This window comes from Centroberyx affinis, unplaced genomic scaffold (assembly GCF_046629955.1).
Source record: "Centroberyx affinis isolate AG114_WGS23_722 - 3 ecotype Tasmania unplaced genomic scaffold, CSIRO-AGI_Caff_v1 ptg000210l_1, whole genome shotgun sequence".
Classification (NCBI taxonomy): domain Eukaryota; kingdom Metazoa; phylum Chordata; class Actinopteri; order Beryciformes; family Berycidae; genus Centroberyx; species Centroberyx affinis.
The window spans coordinates 92886-114611 of record NW_027278902.1 but is presented as its reverse complement, the minus strand read 5'-3'; the positions used below and the strand labels follow the sequence as shown (position 1 = coordinate 114611).

Genomic DNA, 21726 nt, shown 5'->3' with positions numbered 1-21726 from the left:
CAAATATAAATGATGCTTCTCTGTTTCTGTCATTTATCTATTTATCTATCCCTCCTCCCCCTCACTCTTTCCTGTCCCTCTTTCTCACTCACTCACTCACTCACTCGCTCACACACACACACACCTCTGTGATGTGATAGGACTGTCTCAATGGGGGAGCAAATTGAAGATTACTCCCTTCCAGGCGTTCACACTGGTTCACCTGCTGCAACTTTAACTCAAAATTACAAGAAACCAAATGATTTTACTTCTGTAGCATTGTTTTTTCTTGGTGGACAAAAGTACCATACAGCACCATCACTGCAACCATTTTTAGCAATTAAACCTGTGGGTTTCTTTTTCTGTTTCCATTTGTGTTTTTATCACATTAGTTTAGCAGCAACATTTTTTTTAACTTGGTCTTTTTTACCAAAATGTCAAATACATTTTGATCAACTTGTAATACATGTATGCACTATTCTTTGATATATTTACTCATACATACATAAACTGATATACACTAATAAAAACAGTAGGATGTTGAGGTACTTGGGAGAAACCCAACACGCCTGTCCCTGACATTTACAATTACACATTGTATTCTCTAAGATTGCTTGCCATCTGCTTGCATGTTTTGCTTACATGTTGATACTGACTAGTGTGCAATACTGTATCGGCTGACAAAAAACAGAAAGTGCAATCCAGTTTCTCTTCTCTTTTGATTTTTTTCAAATGCCTGTCCTGATTACATACAGAAAGTCACAGAAAGAACAAGATGTACATGTGATGAGAGGCTCTTCTCTATTGCAGTTCCACTTTGTGATTTAGGCTAATGTGTTTATTTTTACATAAAAATTCAAGACACACTTTGCAAATTTCAGAAATCATATTGGGTTCCCAACAAACACATTAGCACTATTGCCATAGCATAATTGGAGAAACAACAAAGTTTCATCAGTTTTCTTACTTGGGTCTGTATCACCTGTGTTCACTGCTAACAGTGACCCTCTCACATCAGTAGAGACTGTGGCTCAGATCACCTTGGCGTAATGATCTGCTGTCTGAGCAGAGGCGGATTGTGTTTTGTCTGATCCCTCCGCTGCATTTCCAGGTGTGATTCGGTCGCTGGCGTCGTCACCACCGTCAAGCAGCGGTTTGGTCTCTGTGGGTGGGTCAGACTTGCCATCAGTCTTGGCCGCTGTGGGTGGGTCAGGCTTGCCATCAGTCTTGGCCGCTGTGGGTGGGTCAGGCTTGCCGTCAGTCTTGGCCGCTGTGGGTGGGTCAGACTTGCCGTCAGTCTTGGCCTCTGCGGGTGGGTCAGGCTTGCCGTCAGTCTTGGCCGCTGTGGGTGGGTCAGACTTGCCGTCAGTCTTGGCCTCTGCGGGTGGGTCAGGCTTGCCGTCAGTCTTGGCCGCTGTGGGTGGGTCAGACTTGCCGTCAGTCTTGGCCTCTGCGGGTGGGTCAGGCTTGCCGTCAGTCTTGGCCTCTGCGGGTGGGTCAGGCTTGCCGTCAGTCTGTGATTGGCTGCTGGAGATAGAGTCGGAGTCGGACTGGGCTGGGGTGTCAAGTTTTTCCGAAGCTTGGTCCTCCTGGTCTTGGTAATACTGGACTGTTTTCCTCTTAAAGCAGCCCATCTTAGGACAGACACAACAAGAAGAAACATTTGTGACCCGAATCCTGCAAATTCAGGCTTATTTAACTTAACAGAAGACACATTTTATAGCAGAAAGGCGTGATCAAAATGCACTTATAATGGACTTATTTAATTATTAATAATTCAAGCAAAATGATGTATCTGCTCTGTTGCATAATATACAATTTTAAAACTGAATGCAAAGATAGGACTGATTGGATACAGAGAGTTGAAATCGTTGAAAAACAACAAAAAACATCTCCAAAAAGGTGCCTTGTTTTTCTGTGTTGGGTCACATTTGAAGAGCTCTAAATTGAGATTTACCATACATACCATTTGATAATGGAAGTGTTTTAACCCTTATCTATTGCTGAGGGAGTGCTTTTCTTATTTGCTATTCCTCCTCCCATCTGGTCCAGGATTTGAAACAGCAACTTTCTGGTCACAAGCGTGCTTCTCTGAACTACCGCTGCTCATTAGTTGTATCTTGAGCCAATCAGGAACATCGGGTACAGCCCCGCCCTCTCCCCACCCCCCCCAAAATGTAAATGTAGTGTTCTCGACTGAAACCCTTCGATTCGGAAATTGGCAAATCAGCACTCACCTTAAACATGATAACAGTGATGATGATCAAAAGCAGGAGCCCACCTCCAACTCCTGTTGCAATGATCAGCATTTGGTCGGGAGAAATTATGAACTCAACCCGCACATCAGTCTGTTGGGGGAGAAAATGAGACTTTCAGGAGTAGGCCTTGTGATTCTTCAGCTCTGATCTTAAATTTCTTCTGGATAAAATAGCTTTAACTTTTTGAGTCTATGTGTAGACTGAGTGTATCATGTCTTTACATAAAGCGGAGTTACCTGTACTTGGGGGAAACTTGTGGAATCTTTATTCTGCGGTAAATAAAGACAACCGTATGATGAATTGGGGTCATGCTTAAAAACATACAAGTGAGAAATCTTTCCCTTGGCGTTATTGTTTAGCGAGTTCAACCTACCTCTTTTTTACTAGACGCCTGAACATACCGCTGTTTGTCGTAGCGAACTTGTATAAAGCTTTTAAACAGAACCTCTGCTCCATCTCCAGTATATCGTTTCAGAAAAGCAACGTTCTGTGAAGTGAGAGCGTGTCGATCAACATTTTATTCCACACTTCAGTTTAAGAGCATTTTTGAACCATTGCTGTTGATTTTTGTGTTCTTGATACATACCTTTGCATGTTGCTTGAGGTCTTTAAATTCGACTTCCCCAGACAGCATAAACAAAATAGTTGAATATTTCTCCAGAATGAAACTCTCACACATAATGGATTTGCAGTCGTTTTCATCTGAGCAGTACTGTAACACAGGCAAACACAGTAGAATTTGTTCATTTTATTTTGACGTGATTTTGATTTGTAATTTCACTACATGTTCAGGATTGAATAGTTTGATAATGGAAGTTTTACTTACTGCAGACTTTACATCGACGGTGTCTCTGCATTGAGTTTTGTTCTTTTAAAAAAAAAAAAGAAGCATCAAGGATTTGTAATTTTATATATGACAGCAGCAGTGAATGCAAGTCGTTTTCTGACTGCCAGCATGTTACCTGTTGCACAGAGACTTGGTAGTTCTTCATTTCAAAGTTGTGTTTCAGTTTAGTCAGGATGTTCAGGGTCACGACGACAGGCAAAGCCTTAAAACCCAAGTTCTTCACCTAGGGATAGTGTAAGATTAATTTTTAACCTCTAGATTTTCCACAGAGACAGAACAGAACCGATCATAACCGGAGCTGAATTTCAGTTCCTCGTATTCTGCTACACAGTGCTTTCTCTCAAGCGTGCCTTGTCCTTGAAATGAACTTCAGTCATTTCAAGAACACTGGAAAAAAATATTAAGGCACTTAAAACTGTTTCTGAAACTGCAAGTTGACTGAAATAGTGCTGAATATGTTGTAAATGTATATTCTAATGTTCACTGAATGTTCACTAAACCAGTGTTTCCCAACCCAGTCCTCAAGGACCCCTTTTCCTGCAAGTATTGGTTCCAGCTCTACTCTTGCGCACCTGATCCAGTTAAGGTCTTAATGCTGATTGGTAGAGACAGATCTACCTGAACAGAGCAGCATGAACGTGTGTAGGCCCCATTGGGATCAGGTGTGCAAGAGTAAAGATGGAATAAAAACTTGCAGGACAGGGGGTCCTTGAGGACTGGGTTGGGAACCACTGCACTAAACTCACTGAGTGAATTTAAGACAGTAAGTTAAATCAGCAAAAGTCTAGACTAGTCATGTTTACAAGTATTTCTCAGTTGAATTCACCAGCAAGGAAATTGTTGTTGTTTTCTAAATCAGAAATAGACCTATGACTCACCTAACATACATGCAAAACAATTCTCCATCCTGTAGCTTTATTCACACAGGAAGAAGGAAGGGTTTCTGGAGAGTTGACTCAAATGCTGTGCATGCTGGGAAGTCTACCCATAAGCTCACAGTGCTTCTTATTATTGTGTTATAGATGATCAGTTTAGTGATCTTTCATAAAGTCCTGAAGTTGTGATTATAAGTTATGAAGGTGATAACTGACATGTTAATTTCAATTGACAAACACATCTACATACATTAAGTTAACAATTAAGGATGTGCTGGTTTCATTAAATTTTTACAGTGCATGTAGTGTTTTTATACTTCTTCCACATAAGCTTTTTCCATCATAATTTACGACTTTACCTCATATATAGTCACTAGTCTTTTTGGTGCACTATCCTCCGGTGTAAAGGTCAGATAAGTGATGGAGTCTTCATTCCTACAAAGAATAAAGGACAATCACCATTTGCAATTATCTGTGAGGTAAAATAACTATTGATAGCATTTCAAAGACATTAATATAAGTAATACATTTTTAATAGTGTTTACTTTACATGATACCACTTCACTAATGCCACTTACAGTTTTACTGCCAAGTCAATTTGAAATTGAACAGGGACGCTTTTGTTCATGGAACCTCTGGTCGAGTTTTCATTATCACTGTAATGAAAGAGGATGCAAAATGCATTTCATATTGTAAATATTAAGTGTGAAAAGGAGGTTTTGCTTAAGTTTTTCACGTTAATAATGCAGGGGAAATGTTAAGCATCGTCCTGTGTGTCAGAGTGATGTAGATCGTATGAGGAAGCCTCTACCTTTGTCCAGTGATCGTCATCGACATCGTGTCATTCCAGTCGTAGGTGTTCATGATGCGGAATAAAGTCTTAAATGTTGCCTTAAGAGAAAAATGGCCAAAGACATTGATGTTAGATTAGATTCAAACAGAAAGAAAAACATGAAGAGAATGTGCACAGAGAACTCCATGTGAGAGAAGTTGAAAACGTCAGTGTTATAAATGTCAAAGGCTCGGGCACTCGGTCACATCTCCAACTTTAATTTATGACACTTCACTTCTTTCCATCATCTGTTTCTGTGCTGCATGACTCACGGTGGATCTGCTTCGGTAGACAGGGAGGCTGACGCTGCATGTTGTTTTGTCCATTACACCTTCTAGATCGTTACAGGTATGCAGCGTTGACCTTGACTCCTGTTGAATTCAGTAAAACAAAACAAAAAAACAGAGCGAGACCATGAACAGAGAACAGATAGAAAGAAACCAGGGTCAGATCTTAGTCAAATGTGCCTGTACTTTTACACAAGGGAATTCCAGGAAAGTTTAGAGAGAAGAGTGATTTCAAATAGCATTATGGGGCCAGAGATGGTGTAAAGACTGATTGGAAGATACATGATGTTCTCTTGTTTTGGTGAATTCATGCCTTCATTTTCATTATTTCGTACACACACAATTTCATAATTTGGGCAAACCAATTCATAAGCCAGTAGCCAAAATTGGTTGAATGTACTTGATTGTATTGATTTATTTAGTTTCATTTGACCAATATTTTGCTGAATATAGATATATTTAGTTGAATCAGGCTTTTGATATAGATTCCTAAATTAAGTTTTACTTCAGGCAAAAAAAATGCTAAGTTAAGAAGTTACTAAGGCATTTTCTATTGACACTTGTGCTGCAAGGTGTTGTTTAGCAAAGCATTGTTAGTAATAAACAAGACAAGGATACTGAAGGCTAATGGGCTTTACTGTAGTGGGCTTGAGGGATATTTTAGACATATATCACTATTTGCATGCTGTTTATACAACTAGAAGGCATGTTTTATATATTGTGCACAGACAATAGCATTTTGTGTGCATAAGTTAATATTTTGTTACCATTGAAACATAATTTCTCAATGTATTGTGTATGTCACCTTCATGAGAGTCATCACGGAGAAGGAGAGGCCTGGAGGATAGTGCAGCGTGAGGCTGGTGTTGTACGAGTCGTCGCCGTGATTGGACAGGCTTACAGTCACATTGAAGTAGGCCTGGTCCACCACCAATAAGGTTGAAGTGCTAAAAGAAACACACTAGTTCCCTTACATCTGTCCATATAGTTGATAATTATGATCTTAAAGTTACGATACCTCTGAATATTTGTCAGATGTACGTACGTGAAGTTGAAATCCACCTCCAACTCTGCGATGCAGGTGTCATTCTTTCTACAGTTCTTTTCAAAGGGCACCTGTAAAACAAATTTCTCATTTCTGTTTATGCCACATTTAAAAATACAGAGCAAGTCATAAAGGATTAATGAATAATAAAGTTTAAGAGCCTTAATATCCAATATCTCTTTAGTGGTTGTGTCAACAAACAGTTATTTTTATAAACATTTGCATTCACAGGCTATCTCACCACTAAATATTGTTAATTAACATAAGTCACCATCGTATTCTGGTCTTCTGCGTATAGCTCTGTTCCTTTTCATTAGTGTAAATATGAATATCTTTGATGCGTCTTTTAAAACTGAGATATTGCGTTCTCAGTTGGTGACATGCTGATACTTATAGACTGCATCTGTAAAAAAAAAAATATTGGTGCACATATATCTGTCAGCCTATATTCTGCCTTAGCTGCTGTACGTACCTCAACAACAGTCTGTCTGTCACTGTCCACATTCAGGATGGCAGTCTCGCTTTGAGGTTGGGAAAAATTTAATTTGATGCTGATGGGTGAAAATGTGTCTTTCACACATTTCTGCAAGGGGGAAAAAAAAAGATTGAAGAAGTGTTGAGAGTGTTGAGTTTGGCCTCAACATCAAACCATTTTCTAATCATATCAGTTGCTGTGATCATTTCTTGTACTAAGAGATGAGCGAGAACGTTAGGACAGATTAAATTCAAGTCAGTCATGAAGTTATGCATCCGATCTTGGTGAGTAGTTTATATTCTGGTTTTCATGGCGGTCAATTGCCTAATAACCCCCATGTTAAAACTAAGTGGAATTTTGCTTTAAGGTTCAATAGAGGTCGGCGCTTGAAGACAGCAAAATATTAACTTAATGTAACTTTTTCATTTCTGCCCCAAACCAGTAACATGAGGACCAAAAAACATCCCAAATCAAAAGATAACAGTCTGTATGTTTGCTCATTTTGCTCAAGTGAAACACAAATTGGATGGGTCTATACCAAAAAGGAGAGCTTTAACTCACAGTCCCAAAACATACACCCTGGACTACAACTGACTTTAAACTCAGAATTCTGAGATTAAAGTCAGAATTCTGACTTTAAACTCAGAACTCAAATAATTTTTTCACATGTGGCCCTAATCCTCTTCCGTACTATCTCCACCTACACCTATACAGCACAGAGAATCCCCTTCTATAAACAGGAAATCACTAACTGTAAAATGGAAGTACGTGAGGCAGGTTGAGGGAAAGTAGATACGCCAAAAAGGTAAATTGCAAAACTTCACACACAAAATACCTCCTGGAATGCACTGAAGATCACATATTGATGATATCTAACAGTGTAAGGGATTTTCCCTCTAGATAAATCCCCGTACCGGCATGCTGACGGAGTGATTGAAGCAGGTCTGTTTACTCTTCAGCTCCACGGTAGACTGAAGATTCTTCGCTCCCTTGTCGGATTCATTGAGGAAACCTCGAAAACCCGTTTTCCTCATGGGATCCACAGTAAGGGTGTAGGCGATGTTCAGTCCGGTGTTCGGTGCCCCTGAAATGGAATACGAGATCTTTCATTTGGCCAGAAATGGCGGTGTGAACTCTGAATCGCATCATTTAGCTGAGTTCCTACCTGCTTTCCTCTGGGTCGTCTCTGCCATGTCGAAGCAGGCTGTTAAGATAACCATAGGCAGAACAGTAGCTGTGTTTCCCAGGCAGTCGATTTTATCAGTGCTTATCTCCGCAGGTTCAAACCGCAGATGAGCCGAGACGTTAAAGACAGGCTTGGACCTGGAAGGTGAAAATGGTTGATAGTTAGACCTTGTGCCGCGCGGCTCTTTGCTGTCCGGTTGTACTGATGCATGAAGGGTGAAAATTATTGGACAGGACAGAGAATATATTCTTTTTTATTTTGACAGGACAACGGAGTATCTGTGTTGTTGTTTTCACCACCTAGAAATTGTATTTTTTCTCATACTAGCTGCATACCAACATACACTATACATACCCAGAGGTGGGGACTTGAGTCACAATTTGAATTGTTTGAGACTTGACTTGATGCATAAAGAGAACATTTGAGACATGACTTGGGTTCTGGTGACTTGGGACTTGATTTTGACTTGTATTGATGATGATGGCTTGAAAATGTTTTGAATGATTCTGTTTTTGAAATTTGTATGGAATGATTGAATTAATTAAAGTTGCAACTGATTATAGAAATCAAACTCATTGATGCACTTACCAAGTCTTTATACTCTTAAAATGATATTGCTTTGAAAAGTCCTACATATTGACTTGACTTGATGTGCTACATTTAGACTTGAGGCTTGACTTTAATGACATGGACTTGACTTGCACTTGACATGGTGTTCTAAATTTAGACTTGGGACTTGACTTGAGACTTGTGCCTCAAGACTTGAGACTGACTTGAGCAAAGTTGACTCGGTCACACCTCTGTACGTACCTCAAGAAAAGAGCCACTCCCTGTGATCCGACCACAATATCTGTGAGTCCGTCGTCGTCAAGATCGATTTTTCCATCCACTGCCTGTCCAAAGAACTGCAGCCCAGGCAATATTTCCCCTCCCATGATTCTCTGGAATAGCAGTTTTGACAGTTGAAACATGGTTTGCACACCGGTCCGGTGTCACTTTGACAAAGTGCTGCAGTATTGTGATTGTGACTTATATGGGAAATCCATGAATACCAATAGTGATATCTTTGGTTTGATATCTAATATTTTGTGCCAATATTTGATATCTTTAAGTTTTCATGCCAAAATTTCCAAAGAATTACAATGATTCAGTGTTTCCCCCAGAACTTTATTCTTAGCAGCGTCTGAAACGGCTTTAGATCAGGTAGCACTAAAACTCAAAAACACTGAAACCAATTCTAATGAAATTATTTTACAGTAAATGGATGGCTGCTCCTCAATGTCCCCATGACATTGCGTCTTTAATTTGATGCATTACCTGTTGAAAGATATTGGGGTTATTGGAAGGGTGGGACATAATGTTGGGAGGGATCATTCAAAAGTATAAACCAATGAGATATCAGTTATGGAGAGAGAAACAGTTTTATTTCATGGGAGGGGCGGGAATGTTAAAAAATCTGGTTTATTGGTTGGAATTTTTATTTACACGCACTGATACATGATGAGGTAACCATTAAAGATATACTGTCTTCCATGAAGTTAAAGTAATGGGATTTTGAGATAGAATACAAGAAAATAAAAATGTTGTACATTTTTTGCATTTATTGTTAAACAGGTATATATTATGGACATTATTATGGACATAGAAAATTAGGGACGTTTAATTGCAGGTTTTACAGACTGCCACTCCTGAAGATGGTTGAGTCAAATCATATTCTCCTCCATCATATCGGTGGAGAACGACACTGACTTGCCAATTTCTGATTTTCATTAAAAGGCCAACATCATTCTGATATTTTGGCAAACCAATATACAGTACATTTGTCTAACCTTATTGATTTTTGCCTGCCCCCCTCCAGAGGGAGGTTAAAACATGGGGTCAGCAGCAGGGATTTAGTGACTTGCTCAACGACACTTCAGCAGGACAGACACTCGGGGTGATGGGGGATTAAACCTGCAACCTTTCACAGGTACAGGACCATCTCTGTAACCAGTCGACCACCCAGCTGCTGCTGCTTTCATAAGCTAGAGCGCTGCTTGAGCCCAGAATTGAAAAGCCACTTTTTTCACTGCTATAAATAGAGCCTACATGGTCCTTTGACTTTTCTCACCTGGCTGAAAGTGCTGCGTATGCCTCTGTGTTTGTCACCAAGGTAGATGTACACAGCCCCCCTGTTGTTATCCTCAAGTGGAGCTCCGACGGCTACGTCTCGGAGACCATCTCCATTCAGATCCGCAAGAGAGGAGATGGCGGTGCCGAATCTGCCCCGAGACGCCACAGACAGTGTCATCACACTTTTCAGTTCCAGCTGTGGGAAATGATAAGATCAGTTAATGAAGATGGTTAATGAAGGCATAACATAATTAGCTCTCTGTAAACTCATGCTGAATCTGTTGGCCCTTATCAAAGCCCACCTCATGCGTCAGAGCGTAGACAGAGATCTGTCCTTCTCTCTTCTCCTGAGACTGGTGAAACAACGGTGCGCCCACCAGTAGGAAATCCGTGTTGCTGTCTGAATCCACATCCACTGTGCACAGCTCTGCCCCGAAGTAGGAACCAATCTGAAATTTGTTGGATACAAATGAGGATTTAGAGCCTTGCAAGTTGAGGCAGGATACCAGAGAGCACTTGCTTTATTCAGCCTTAACTGTTTTTGAAATTCCTTGGGAAAAAAGCGATATCAGTAAGCTTTTCTGCATAAAAGATTGCCTTGGCTTTCTTGTCTTTAAAACTGTGCTGTGCCGATGACTCAAATGGGTGCAAGCAGGTGCCCGAGTATAAAGCAAGGAAGTACTGTGGTTTCCTCTTTGTAGCCACAATAACTGTTCCATAAGAGCCCCATGGATTTCTTTTCTGTAAAGGTGAAACATGTAGCATTTTGACATTAATACGTTTTTACCATATTATTTTTGAAACATTAATTACCGTAAACAAATGAGATTGGAGTTGAGAAGGTTGGCAGCCTCTCCTGGCCTCTACACTGCATTTTACATTGTGTGCCACTGAATCAGATTTTGTGAGAAATCTGCTGGATTACTTTACAGCACAAAACAGGGAGCTGTTCTTCCACCACAAATGGGGTATGTGTTTTGAAAAACACTAGCATTGACAATACAACTGGCATAAGATAGAGGCTACCAATCACCTCGATTATGGTCTCATTTGTTTACTGTAATTTACCAACGTACCACAAATTAACTTGACAGTGATATATTGATGTTTAAAACTGCTACACAACAATTTTGAATTATCTTTCTGTTTAGGAAATAGATGATAGAATAGATAATTAGCAGTAAATAGATATATGAAGGTTGCACACTTCTCTCCATACAAAATATTTATTTTACATCAACATGTTTGATACTGCCGAAGAATGTTGGTGATGTAAAATAGATATTTTGTATGGAGAGAAGTGTGCAACCGTCATATATCTATTTACTCTGACTTTGGACCGATGGTTTGCAACTTTTTATGGGTGTGCGCTTTACTACTGAATTACTTAGAATAGATAATTTTACCAACCTGTTCCCCATTGACTCTTTGTACTGCAATCCAGTTGTTGCTCACTTGTGTGAAAAGTACCACCTGTCCTGTGTGCTGGAATCTCGGTGCACCAGTGAAATACAGAGGTGCATTATTCTTCTCTCCGGCAGAAAGTGAGTATCCTGCATTGACAAAATCAGTCTCAGATGGCATACAGTCTGCACAGAAACCTCACTCAAATCAAAGCGTTAATGCACAGATGGAGGTGTCAAACTTCTGCCTGTGCTCTTTTATCACACCTCTAAACCTACAATATGTGCAGTTACCCATGTAAGAGTCTTCCTCCATGTTTGGATCCTGAATTTGCAGTCCTGCTGAAGGTGGGGCATGGTGCTCATAGAGAGACCCACACCAATTGTTTGACCCCACTGAACCCAGAACCAAGGTATCCTGTTGAGAGACATGCTTACATTTTAGATCAGCAGGTTTGATCAGTGCAGAGCGTTGGTGTAGAGGAGAGGTGTCATGTTTGAGACTGCAGAGCAACTGCCGAATCCGACCTGCTGCTGTCAACACAGCAAATACCCTGGTCAGCTTTTGTTGTGTGGTTGGTTGCTATTGTGTGTCTGGTGCTTTGTTCTGCTTTCTTGTGTTTGTCTTACATCATTCTGTTCTGCAATGACCATGATAATAATGATTGTTGAGCAGTTAGATCTAGTTAGGCTCTTTCTCTGTAAAGTCCTTTGTGACATGCTTGTGATAAAGGGCTGTATATATGAATGAAATTGAACTTGATTGTTCCAGTAAGGCAGGACAAACAGGGAAGACTAAATCAGTTCATAGAGTTCCAAAAATGAAGGAGAACAAGTAAACAGTAAACATGTCGTCCCCAACAAATGATGCAAATTTGTAGTGGGGCATTAAGTAGAAATACACTGCCTGTACAAAAAAAAAGTCGCCACCTGGATTTAACTAAGCAAATAGGTAAGAGCCTTCCATTGGATAATTACTACTTATTAAAACCTGGAAGGATAGTGGTGAACCATCATCTTCGAGGAAGAAATGTGGTCGGAACAAACTCTTGGATGATCGTGATCGGAGATCACTTAAACGTTTGGTGAAATCATATCGTAGGAAATCAACAGTAGAACTCACGGCTATGTTTAATAGTGAAAGTAAGAGCATTTCCACACGCACAATGCTAAGGGAACTCAAGGGATTGGGACTAAACAGCTGTGTAGCCCTAAGAAAACCACTGATCAGTGAGGCTAATCGGAAAAAAAGGCTTCAATTTGCTAGGGAGCATAAAGATTGGACTCTGGAGCAGTGGAAGAAGGTCATGTGGTCTGATGAGTCCAGATTTACCCTGTTCCAGAGGGATGGGCACATCAGGGTAAGAAGAGAGGCGGATGAAGTGATGCACCCATCATGCCTAGTGCCTACCGTACAAGCCTGTGGGGGCAGTGTTATGATCTGGGGTTGCTGTAGTTGGTCAGGTCTAGGTTCAGCAACGTTATGTGCCCAAAGAATGAGGTCAGCTGACTACCTGAATATACTGAATGACCAGGTCTTTCCATCAATGGAGTTTTTCTTCCCTGATGGCACGGGCATATTCCAAGATGACAATGCCAGGATTCATCGGGCTCACATTGTGAATGAGTGGTTCAGGGAGCATGAGACATCATTTTCACACATGGATTGGCCACCACAGAGTCCAGACCTCAGCCCCATTGAGAATCTTTGGGATGTGCTGGAGAAGACTTCGCAGCGGTCCGACTCTCCCATCATCAATACAAGATCTTGGCGGAAAATGAATGCAACTCTGGACGGAAATAAATGTTGTGACTTTGCAGAAGCTTATCGAAACCATGCCACGGCGAATGCGTGCCGTACTCAAAGCTAAAGGCGGTCCAACGAAATATTAGAGTGTGCGACTTTTTCTTTGGACGGGCAGTGTATGTTCCCTCATGTTTCTTTAAGATTTATTTTAGGCATTGTTATGCTTTATTGATAGTGATAGTGTGAGAGAGAGACAGGAAGGTATGGGAGAGAGAGGGGAGGACATGCAGCAAAGGACCACGGGGCGGAGTCGAACCCGGGTCGCTGCGGGAAGGACTGAGCCTTATGGTACGAGCTCTGCTCAGTGAGCCACCGGGGCGCCCCTCCCTCATGTTTCTTGATTGTATGCATTCACGAGCATCCAAGATATTGTGTGTGACTCACAGACAATTAAACTCCCTCAGTGCAATTTTGAAAATGGCGCATTGTTCCACTATGTTTCATCAAAATGCGATCAGTGGCATCCAAGATACTGTGCGAGACATACAGACAATTAAACGTTGCGGTGCCCCTCTTAGGAGCCACATCATTCCACCGAGTTTTGTCAAAATCTAATCATCCGATATATTGTGCGTGACAGAGAGAAAGAAATGTCTGAATGATTGCTAGCATGCACAACATCATCTACTGCTTTTGAAGCATTTCAAAAGTACACAGATTGGCCTGAGTCTCTATGAACAAAGGTCAATCTTTTAAAAATCAAACACCACTGGTCTAATTTCGATTTTAATTACGAGATGACACGTTTTGGCATTTTCGAAAATTACACTGATTATCCTGATGGGGACGCTATAATTAAAGGTCAAAATTCTAAACTTTGCAAGGCTGTAACCGCTACACCGCTGTAGCAGTTCACAAAATAAAATAAAAAATCCCTAATTAGCTGAATGTGGGTGACACAAAACTTGCTACATAAATCCCGCTATCCTCCTTACAAATTAAGACTAGAATTAGATTGATTTAATGGGGGGCGCTATAATGAAAGGTCAAAGTGTTTAAGTCAAATATGATATTTCAGACACCAATGGTTGAACTGGAGAAATGATGCAACTTGTCACTCATTACTAGGCCAAGGAGTGCCAGCATCATGTTTTACTTGTTTCAGTTCCGCAATCTGTCATGCCACAAAATTTAGCAACACAACATTAGGATGACAAGATATAAAAGTTGTTTATTCTCTCAGCAATAAGACTTTTTTAAGTGGAGCAGAAAAGGCCGGCAGGGGTTTGAAGGGGTATCCCCAGCCTAATTAACTCATATATTTTCTGAAACTGTTGTCTTATATTGCTGCTTATATTGTGTACTCTTTCATGTGGATGTCCATCTTTTTAATGAATTTCCCATCTGGGGATATTAAAGCACATAGGCTCTCACCATTTAGTGTAATAGCACAAGGGACAGTTACATCAGATGCTGTGTAATGATGGATTATATCGTTATGTGTAAAAGGTGTAGCTTTTTAATGTGTTTAAACTTTGCCTTGAGGTCATTACCTTGTGGTAGACGGCACTGAATCCACTCTGAGACATTTCATTGGTCAGGTTTGCAGCCAGAGCCATTGTGGAGCCTAAACACACAACAATACGTGTTACTAATGCAGGGGCATACTGGGAAAACAATATGAGGCTTTCTTTTTTTTTATTCAACATTCATGTTTACAGAGGGAAAAATCACCTTCTATTTTAAAGATCTGTTTTTCAAAGTTTTCCAGGATACCCGTGAGTCCGTTGTAGTCCTCGATTTTAAAAGTATTGTTGTCTTTCGGCTCTGAAGCAATGAGCCGAAGTTTATCCAGTTTAACGTTTTTGACCTGAAAACAAAATGTTTTTTTGATATCATGAAGCACCTCAAGTCTGATGGCAGCAAGATAAACAACATCCAAAGGCAACAGTACTGAACAATTTTGGACTCAAAGTTGGAATCAATACTATGTTTTTAGTTTATTTTATGCTCATTTCTATTGTAGTTTATTATCAGACACCAGCAGCTTAACTCTAAAACAGAGCCACACTTTGACCCTCTTGGTTTTGTGGTGGCAATCTCTCATGATTGTTTAGACCAGTGGAAAAACAGCTGCAACATCGAAGGTTGCTTTTTCATTAATTTAACTTCAGTCTGAAATTTAAAGTCAAGCCAGTAATAAAAGGTTGACATTTTCTCCAACATCAGGACTTACCCCAATGACAAATCGAATGATGTTTTTGCTGTCGTACTTCTTGATAATGCTGTCGGTCCTGCTGTCTGGATCACTGGGATCCCCGTCTGTGATTATAACCAGAACTTTAGTTGCATCAGGAGAGGCACCGGCCGTCTGGTTTTCAAAGATGTTTGCCCTGAAACAAATGCACAAATAGCATCTGTCGTATTCAGATTCGTCAAAACTGAATTCATTTCATTTATAACTTCATCAATTTCATTACTTCAACCAGCAAGACGGTGATTAAGGGAAAACTCCACCCTCTGGTACTCTTACACTGTTATACATCGTCAAGCTGTGATGTTCAGTTCATTCCAGGAGTTATTTTGTGATCACATGCTATAATGTTCTTTTTTCTCGTAGCCACTTTGCCTCAACCTGCCTCGTCTACTTCTACTTCAGTTAGTGATTTCCTACATTTCCCAGAATGCTGACTGCATTGCATTCTGGTCTATTGAGGCTGCTATAGGTGGAGAAAATGGTCTCTCTGCCTCTTCTACAGTGGGTTTCTCCCTGTGTGATTGTTGAATGTAGGTGCAAAATGGTGAGTCTGGATAGAAGCCCTTGCTCTTTGATTCTGAGGGACTGACACCAAAACCTGACGTTTAATGTTGATGTTTTAGGAAACTGTAAACTTTTCTGTTATCAAACTCTATTGGAATTGGAAATATCTCAATCTGCAGAAATATTAAAAAAATACACCACCAAACAACTAGCCTGATATTCAAACTGAATGGCCATTTTGTTACCACTCAATTATTCAGAGATTGCCTCCTTGTTAGCCGTTTTCTTGTGTGTTGGGGTTGATTATCCCCGAACCAATCACTAGTGACTGACGTATTCGGCCGCTCTGACATTAGTTTCAGTGACACTGATGCTGAGCGTACTAGCTTCACCAAGAATTTCGTCATTTTTAGCAAAAATATCATCTTTGCAAATACAATGTTGGTTAAAGTCCCACTGAAACGGAAGTTAGAGCATCTTTAGCTTCTGTACTGTGACGTATTTCCCAGTGAAACTGAATATTTGAGCGATGTACAGTTACAAGAGGGATTTAAATCAAATCCTTAGCATTTGATTGGACCGCTAAACAGTGGGCGGGGCTTAGAGTTTAGCACGATACAGAGCTACAGAGGACTGTTGGCTCCACACACACCTCCCCCACCTGTTGTTATATCAGGAGGAGGACAAGGGAGAGATGAATGAATTAGACCTCAGCGACATTGTTTTTTTTTTTTTAAAGATTTATTTTTTTGGCATTTTATGCTTTATTTGAGAGATATAGTGAGAGAGAGACAGAGCGAGGGGAGGACATGCAGCAAAGGACCATGGGCTGGATTCGAACCCAGGTTGCTGCGGGAAGGACTGAGCCTTATGGTATGCACCCTACTCGGTGAGCCACCAGGGCGCCCCAGTGACATTGTTTTGGAAATGAAAACAAAGTTTTTGCCCACTGATATCCAAACACACATCTCTTCCTATCTCTCTCCATATTGCTCTGTCAGCTACTACGACCCAGAAACTATAAAGTGCGGTTTTATATGACTGGTGTGGCTAGCTAGAGGTTGAAGAATGATTGATGGGTGGATGTCATGATATTATTGGTTGAAATTGGTGGGTTCATGCTTACGTACGGCATATTTTGTTTTACAGGAAGAAAACATGATTGGATTTTGATATAAGAATACAAAGAAATGGATTTTTTGTATTTTCTTTTTGCCATATATTGTTAAATAGGTGCACAATATGACCGGGGGTGTGATCTAAAAGGGTTAAAAATGCATTTTTCATTTCATCTCGAATTTAAGGGGGTGATGTCAACAAACATTATCGGCCGAAACGTTGCACGAACAGTTCAAACTTTAGTCCCACCCACATTCGCGCTGATTGGCGCGATTGTTTCTCTGAGCGAGAACAAGCCGTTCATTAGCGCAACACCAGACTCTGAATCGCGCAAAAAAATCTGAAGAGTGGGCGGGATGCGACTCTGGGAATGCAAGGTACGTCACAAATATCTCTCTCCATATTGCTCTGTCAGCTACTACGACCCAGAAACTATGAAGTAACACCAGACTCTGAATCGCGCACCAAAATCTGAAGAGTGGGCAGGATGCGACTCTGGGAATGCAAGGTACGTCACAAATAGCTGTTTTGGGTTTGATTTTTCCCTTAACATCAACTGTAGGCCTATGTCTCAAGAATCTGAGAAATCTTTAAGAGCAGTGTTTGAAAGAACAGATGCCAAATGTTTTTTTACTCACAGCATGTATCTCAGAGCCCTGTGTGTGTTGGTGAGGTCCTTCATATGCTCTTCTTTCTTAAGGTTATCCAAAGCTCTCCCCTCTTGATAGTCATTGAAGTCAAAAACTTTCCGGGGGTCTGTGGAGAACTGAGCTGCAGCAAACTGAAAAGATATACGACACGATGGCTTAGCTAGAATTGTACCAAATACACATATATAGTGTGAATCCTTTAATGTTGCAGCAGTGTAATGACCTTGATTGATGAGTTCTGCAGCCTTTTCATTATGTCCACTATGAAATCTTTGTTTTTTTCAAATTCATCTGTAGTCATACTTTCTGATCCGTCAAATAGGAAGGCGAGGTCCACCGTTTTCTTTGTACATGCTGAACAAAAACAAAACAGAGTGAAAGTTAGAAAAGAATATTTAGTTATGATGGCTTTGAAATTATAGGGCCGGGCGATAATTCAATATTATCGTTTATCGTCTTTCAGTGGAATCATATCGTGATGATTACGGTGATTTTGGGATGGTGATGCACAATTCTGCTGTCCAAATTGATGATAACACGCAAGGTGTGACACATTTTAAGGACCATTATTTGAATGACTGAGAAAGTCCATATGCTGGGTAAGAAAACAGACATAAAATATGGTTCTCTTGTGCGTCAATGTCAAATAGGCTTCATTCAAGAACGAAAAAAAGGGAAATCTGCACTCTCAAAAAAGATATCTTGATCAATTAGTGTCAAATAAAAAATATACAGCTTGCTGAAACGTCTTTTCAGTTTTCCAAGCTGTATATTTTTTTATTTGAAACATGTAAAATGCGGTAACTCAATTAAGATATCTTTTTGAGAGTGAAGAATATTATTTGAAAAGTTCAGTTTTGTTCGACATCACACCTAACATTGCCATTCGGTTCAATGGGATGAACATTAAATTTGATTTTTGAAACTTTTTGAAATTTGATTATTTAACATTCGATTCTGCATTTTCACTATATTGCCCAGCCCTAATTGAGAATCATGTTTTATTGCAACAAAGACATGAAGACATCGAGCAAGATGTCAGAAACATGTATCACTCTCTGAACGTCTCACCTTGGAAGCCAGGTCTGAAGGTCGAGACGGGCTGAAGCTGATCTTTGAACTGGTAGCACATGCTGTTCAGATATGAGTTTTCATAACATTCATGGACTACACTTGGGCTGCAGACCTAAAGCAGAAGATAAAGGAGACAAGTGAATTTTGACTCATCAGATCAGACTGATTTTTTCTCGCAGATCTTCAAAATGTCACAGAGGAACTGTGTTTTCTGTTCCAGGAAATAGATTCAGCTTATTGATTTCCTTACGGTGAATCGGGAGTGAGTCGAGTCTTCAGCTATCGACAGTCCAAAGTGCTTGAGTGGGATTGTTGTGTTTGCGAGGGAAAGGGCTATGACAGTAGCACTACATTAGTACCATACATACACAAAATAAACATTGTCTGATTTTATAGTATTTCATATTTCTATATTGTTGGAAACTTTTTTTTTTCTTATTTTTAACAACTTATAATATTTACTTCACAAATCACATTTATCTACCTGGAGGGGTGAAGCAGTCGTTGGATTCTTTGCTTTCAAATCTGCAGATTTTCCCAGATCCATTTTGCTGCAGTGGAGCAGTGACCAACACCCTGTGGATGAGGTGGACAAGTGGTATTCTGGGTATTAGGCATATAGGCTAAACTGTAATAGTAGTACTGGCATTTGTTATACTGACCAGGCTTGATATGAGTTGTACATTTGAGATCATAGACAAAAGAAAATGCATGCAGGACTTGACGATGCTTGCCTTGTGATTGCAAAGTGACCTATTTTACGCACAGGATGCAATAGATGTACTGTGTTAAACCACGGGTTAAAATTTCTGCCCTCCACAGGAACGGCTGTTGATGTTTATTAAGTAATAAAGGAGGATTTTGGTGCTGTAGCAGCAGTAAATGTCACCGGTGCACCAATACTTACCCTTTGTTCTTGCCAGACATGAACTGAAGAACTTTGTATCCAAAGAAGTCCTTTTCCTCCCCAGTATACTTGCTGCGGTATGCCGTATCAATGTTGAATGCCAAAGAAACAGAGATGGCTGCAATTTACAAAAAGAAATGACCACAAGTTTTGAGTTTTATATTGTTTTAATATAATCAGGTGGCATCCTCACATCTAATTTAAAATTTGAATTTTAAAGTAACTTGGCCATTGTAGAAATAACTTTTAAAGGTGAGTCAGCAACACTACAGTTGCTTTTTGCATGTTTTGTACTACACATTGTGCTACAAGATCATTTAAAAAATGCAATTATTTGGGATGCTTTTTGAAATGTGCATGGTTCATTGTCAATGAAATCAATGTGAAGAGAAAAGTCTAGAAATATCTGCAAAGGTATAACATTCAAGAAAATGTAAGAAGTATGTGCAAGAAAAATGTGCAAAAGTATACAACCTTGTTTCATTTGAGCCTAACCGCATCACTGGCAAATATTTGTTCAACATTTTGTATGTTAGTTCAGCTTCATATTTAAGCTGTGCAATATTTTCCATTTAAAATTTCTGCCTTATTTCCCACAAAGGTGATATCTGGTCCCCTCTACGCATCTCAGTAAGACTTCTAAGGTGGGATGTTTAAGGACCATCGTTTAGAAAATGTGGTTAATTTAGCCTTTTAATTCAAACAGCTCTGATGCTCCAGCTCTCCAAATAATTCAAATGAATCAAACCTGCTTCTGTAATTCCTGGAGTGATATGTTTAATGCTAGGATAACTTTCTCATATTTTTCACACAGCCTAAAAATAATTATAAAGTACATTATAAAGTAAATATAAATAGAGAATTTCTTTTTGTAAAGTCCATAGGGATAAATCACACCTGATTATTTCCATTTGCAGATTCATATTTTCTCAATGATCATTTAAAGCGTAGCAAAATGTAGAGCTTACCGACAGCCACCATGAAGGTGAGCAGGGAGTTGCGACCCAGCTCAGACATCTCTCCCATCTCACTTCTCAAGCTGAAGGAAGTGATGTGTACCAGCCCAACTAAGATGTGCGTTTTGTAGTGCTTCCTGTGCACTTTTTATATAAGGGTGTTAACAAACAAGGCCTGTCTGTGGGTTTGACATTTTCTTGTTCTCACATTAATGCTCTCACAAGGCAGTTTTTTGTCTCCACACCTCCCTTTTTCTCTGGTGTGATTGCTCAGCCCCTCATTTAAAAGTTCTTTTATGAAGAAGTCTGGAAAAAATATAAGGTGGACATTCATTTGTACTATTTGAAGGAAATTTTCCACGCAAGATATTTAAAGAACAACTGACAGCAGCTATATTAACATGTTATTTATGTTTTAGCTGCATTTCCCCTCTTGATTGGATAGTCTTACATGCATCTAGATTCAGCATCTATTCATGTTTCAGAGCAAACATGTAAATAAGCTCCAGCAAGTAAGATTGGTTCAATATGTGATTGAAGAACATCATTTTTTTCCAGCTAACATCTGAAGGGATTTGTGGCAGAGGAAATACTGCGTCTTCAGGCAGTAGATGCTGAGTTTAGTTTAGATTAAGGAGGTCAAAGTTCAGAATTCTTCAGGGTTAGACAGCAGCCAGACACAAACATGAAGTTCACAGTCAAAGATGTACCTACTATGTAAATATAAATGATGCTTCTCTGTTTCTGTCATTTATCTATTTATACCCTCCTCCTCCTCACTCTTTCCTGTCCCTTTTTCTCACTCACATTCACACACACACACACACACACACACGTTTGTGATATGATAGGACTGTCTCAATGGGGGAGCAAATTGAAGATTACTCCCTCCCAGGCGTTAAATAAGCAGACACTGTCACTCATAACACACTGACCTAAAATACACTAACAACAGGGAGCAAAATGCGGAAGTTTTATCTTTGAAGTTTGAATGATTTTTCACATACATCAGTATTTCATTATAGAATAAGAATAACACCTTTTCACTTTATTGACTGTACTAAAGTATATGTAACAAGAATGAAACAGAAATGCAGCAATTTACTTCAATAGCTTTTATTTTTTCTATATATTTGCATATAGTAATTTACTTGTGAAAAATAAAAAGTTGAAACTTCCAGGGCTGCAATAATACAGTAATTACAAAAAAACA

The 21726-nt window shown here is 39.8% G+C and overlaps 1 protein-coding gene across 1 annotated transcript; it reads right to left on the bottom strand.

Annotated features, from left to right (window-relative positions):
* Positions 1–433: 433 nt before the first annotated feature.
* On the bottom strand, positions 434–20582 carry LOC139661617 (integrin alpha-L-like). Its single transcript, XM_071540127.1, has 31 exons — positions 20526–20582; positions 19558–19675; positions 19135–19226; positions 18901–18983; positions 18648–18762; positions 17800–17930; positions 17565–17707; positions 15283–15439; positions 14781–14916; positions 14600–14673; positions 11594–11717; positions 11307–11449; positions 10199–10345; positions 9895–10092; positions 8595–8725; positions 7764–7921; positions 7513–7682; positions 6596–6706; positions 6124–6194; positions 5884–6025; positions 5064–5162; positions 4771–4850; positions 4538–4615; positions 4319–4394; positions 3200–3307; positions 3064–3105; positions 2824–2949; positions 2611–2724; positions 2474–2506; positions 2217–2327; positions 434–1613 (listed from the first exon to the last, which is right to left on the bottom strand). The coding sequence occupies exons 1-31, from the start codon at positions 20572–20574 to the stop codon at positions 1011–1013; spliced, it is 3963 nt and encodes a 1320-aa protein (XP_071396228.1). The 5' UTR covers positions 20575–20582; the 3' UTR covers positions 434–1010.
* Between the last annotated feature and the right edge of the window lie 1144 nt (positions 20583–21726).

What these genes read in the sequence shown, in the direction of transcription:
- LOC139661617 (XM_071540127.1), bottom strand. Translation starts at nt 20,574, where the DNA reads ATGTCTGAGCTGGGTCGCAACTCCCTGCTCACCTTCATGGTGGCTGTC. An exon ending in CACCTTCATGGTGGCTGTCG is followed by an intron (nt 19,676 to 20,525) that starts GTAAGCTCTACA and finishes TGTAAATTGCAG; the next exon opens with CCATCTCTGTTTCTTTGGCA. An exon ending in GGAGTGGCTCTTTTCTTGAG is followed by an intron (nt 7,922 to 8,594) that starts GTACGTACAGAG and finishes TTCACCTTCCAG; the next exon opens with GTCCAAGCCTGTCTTTAACG.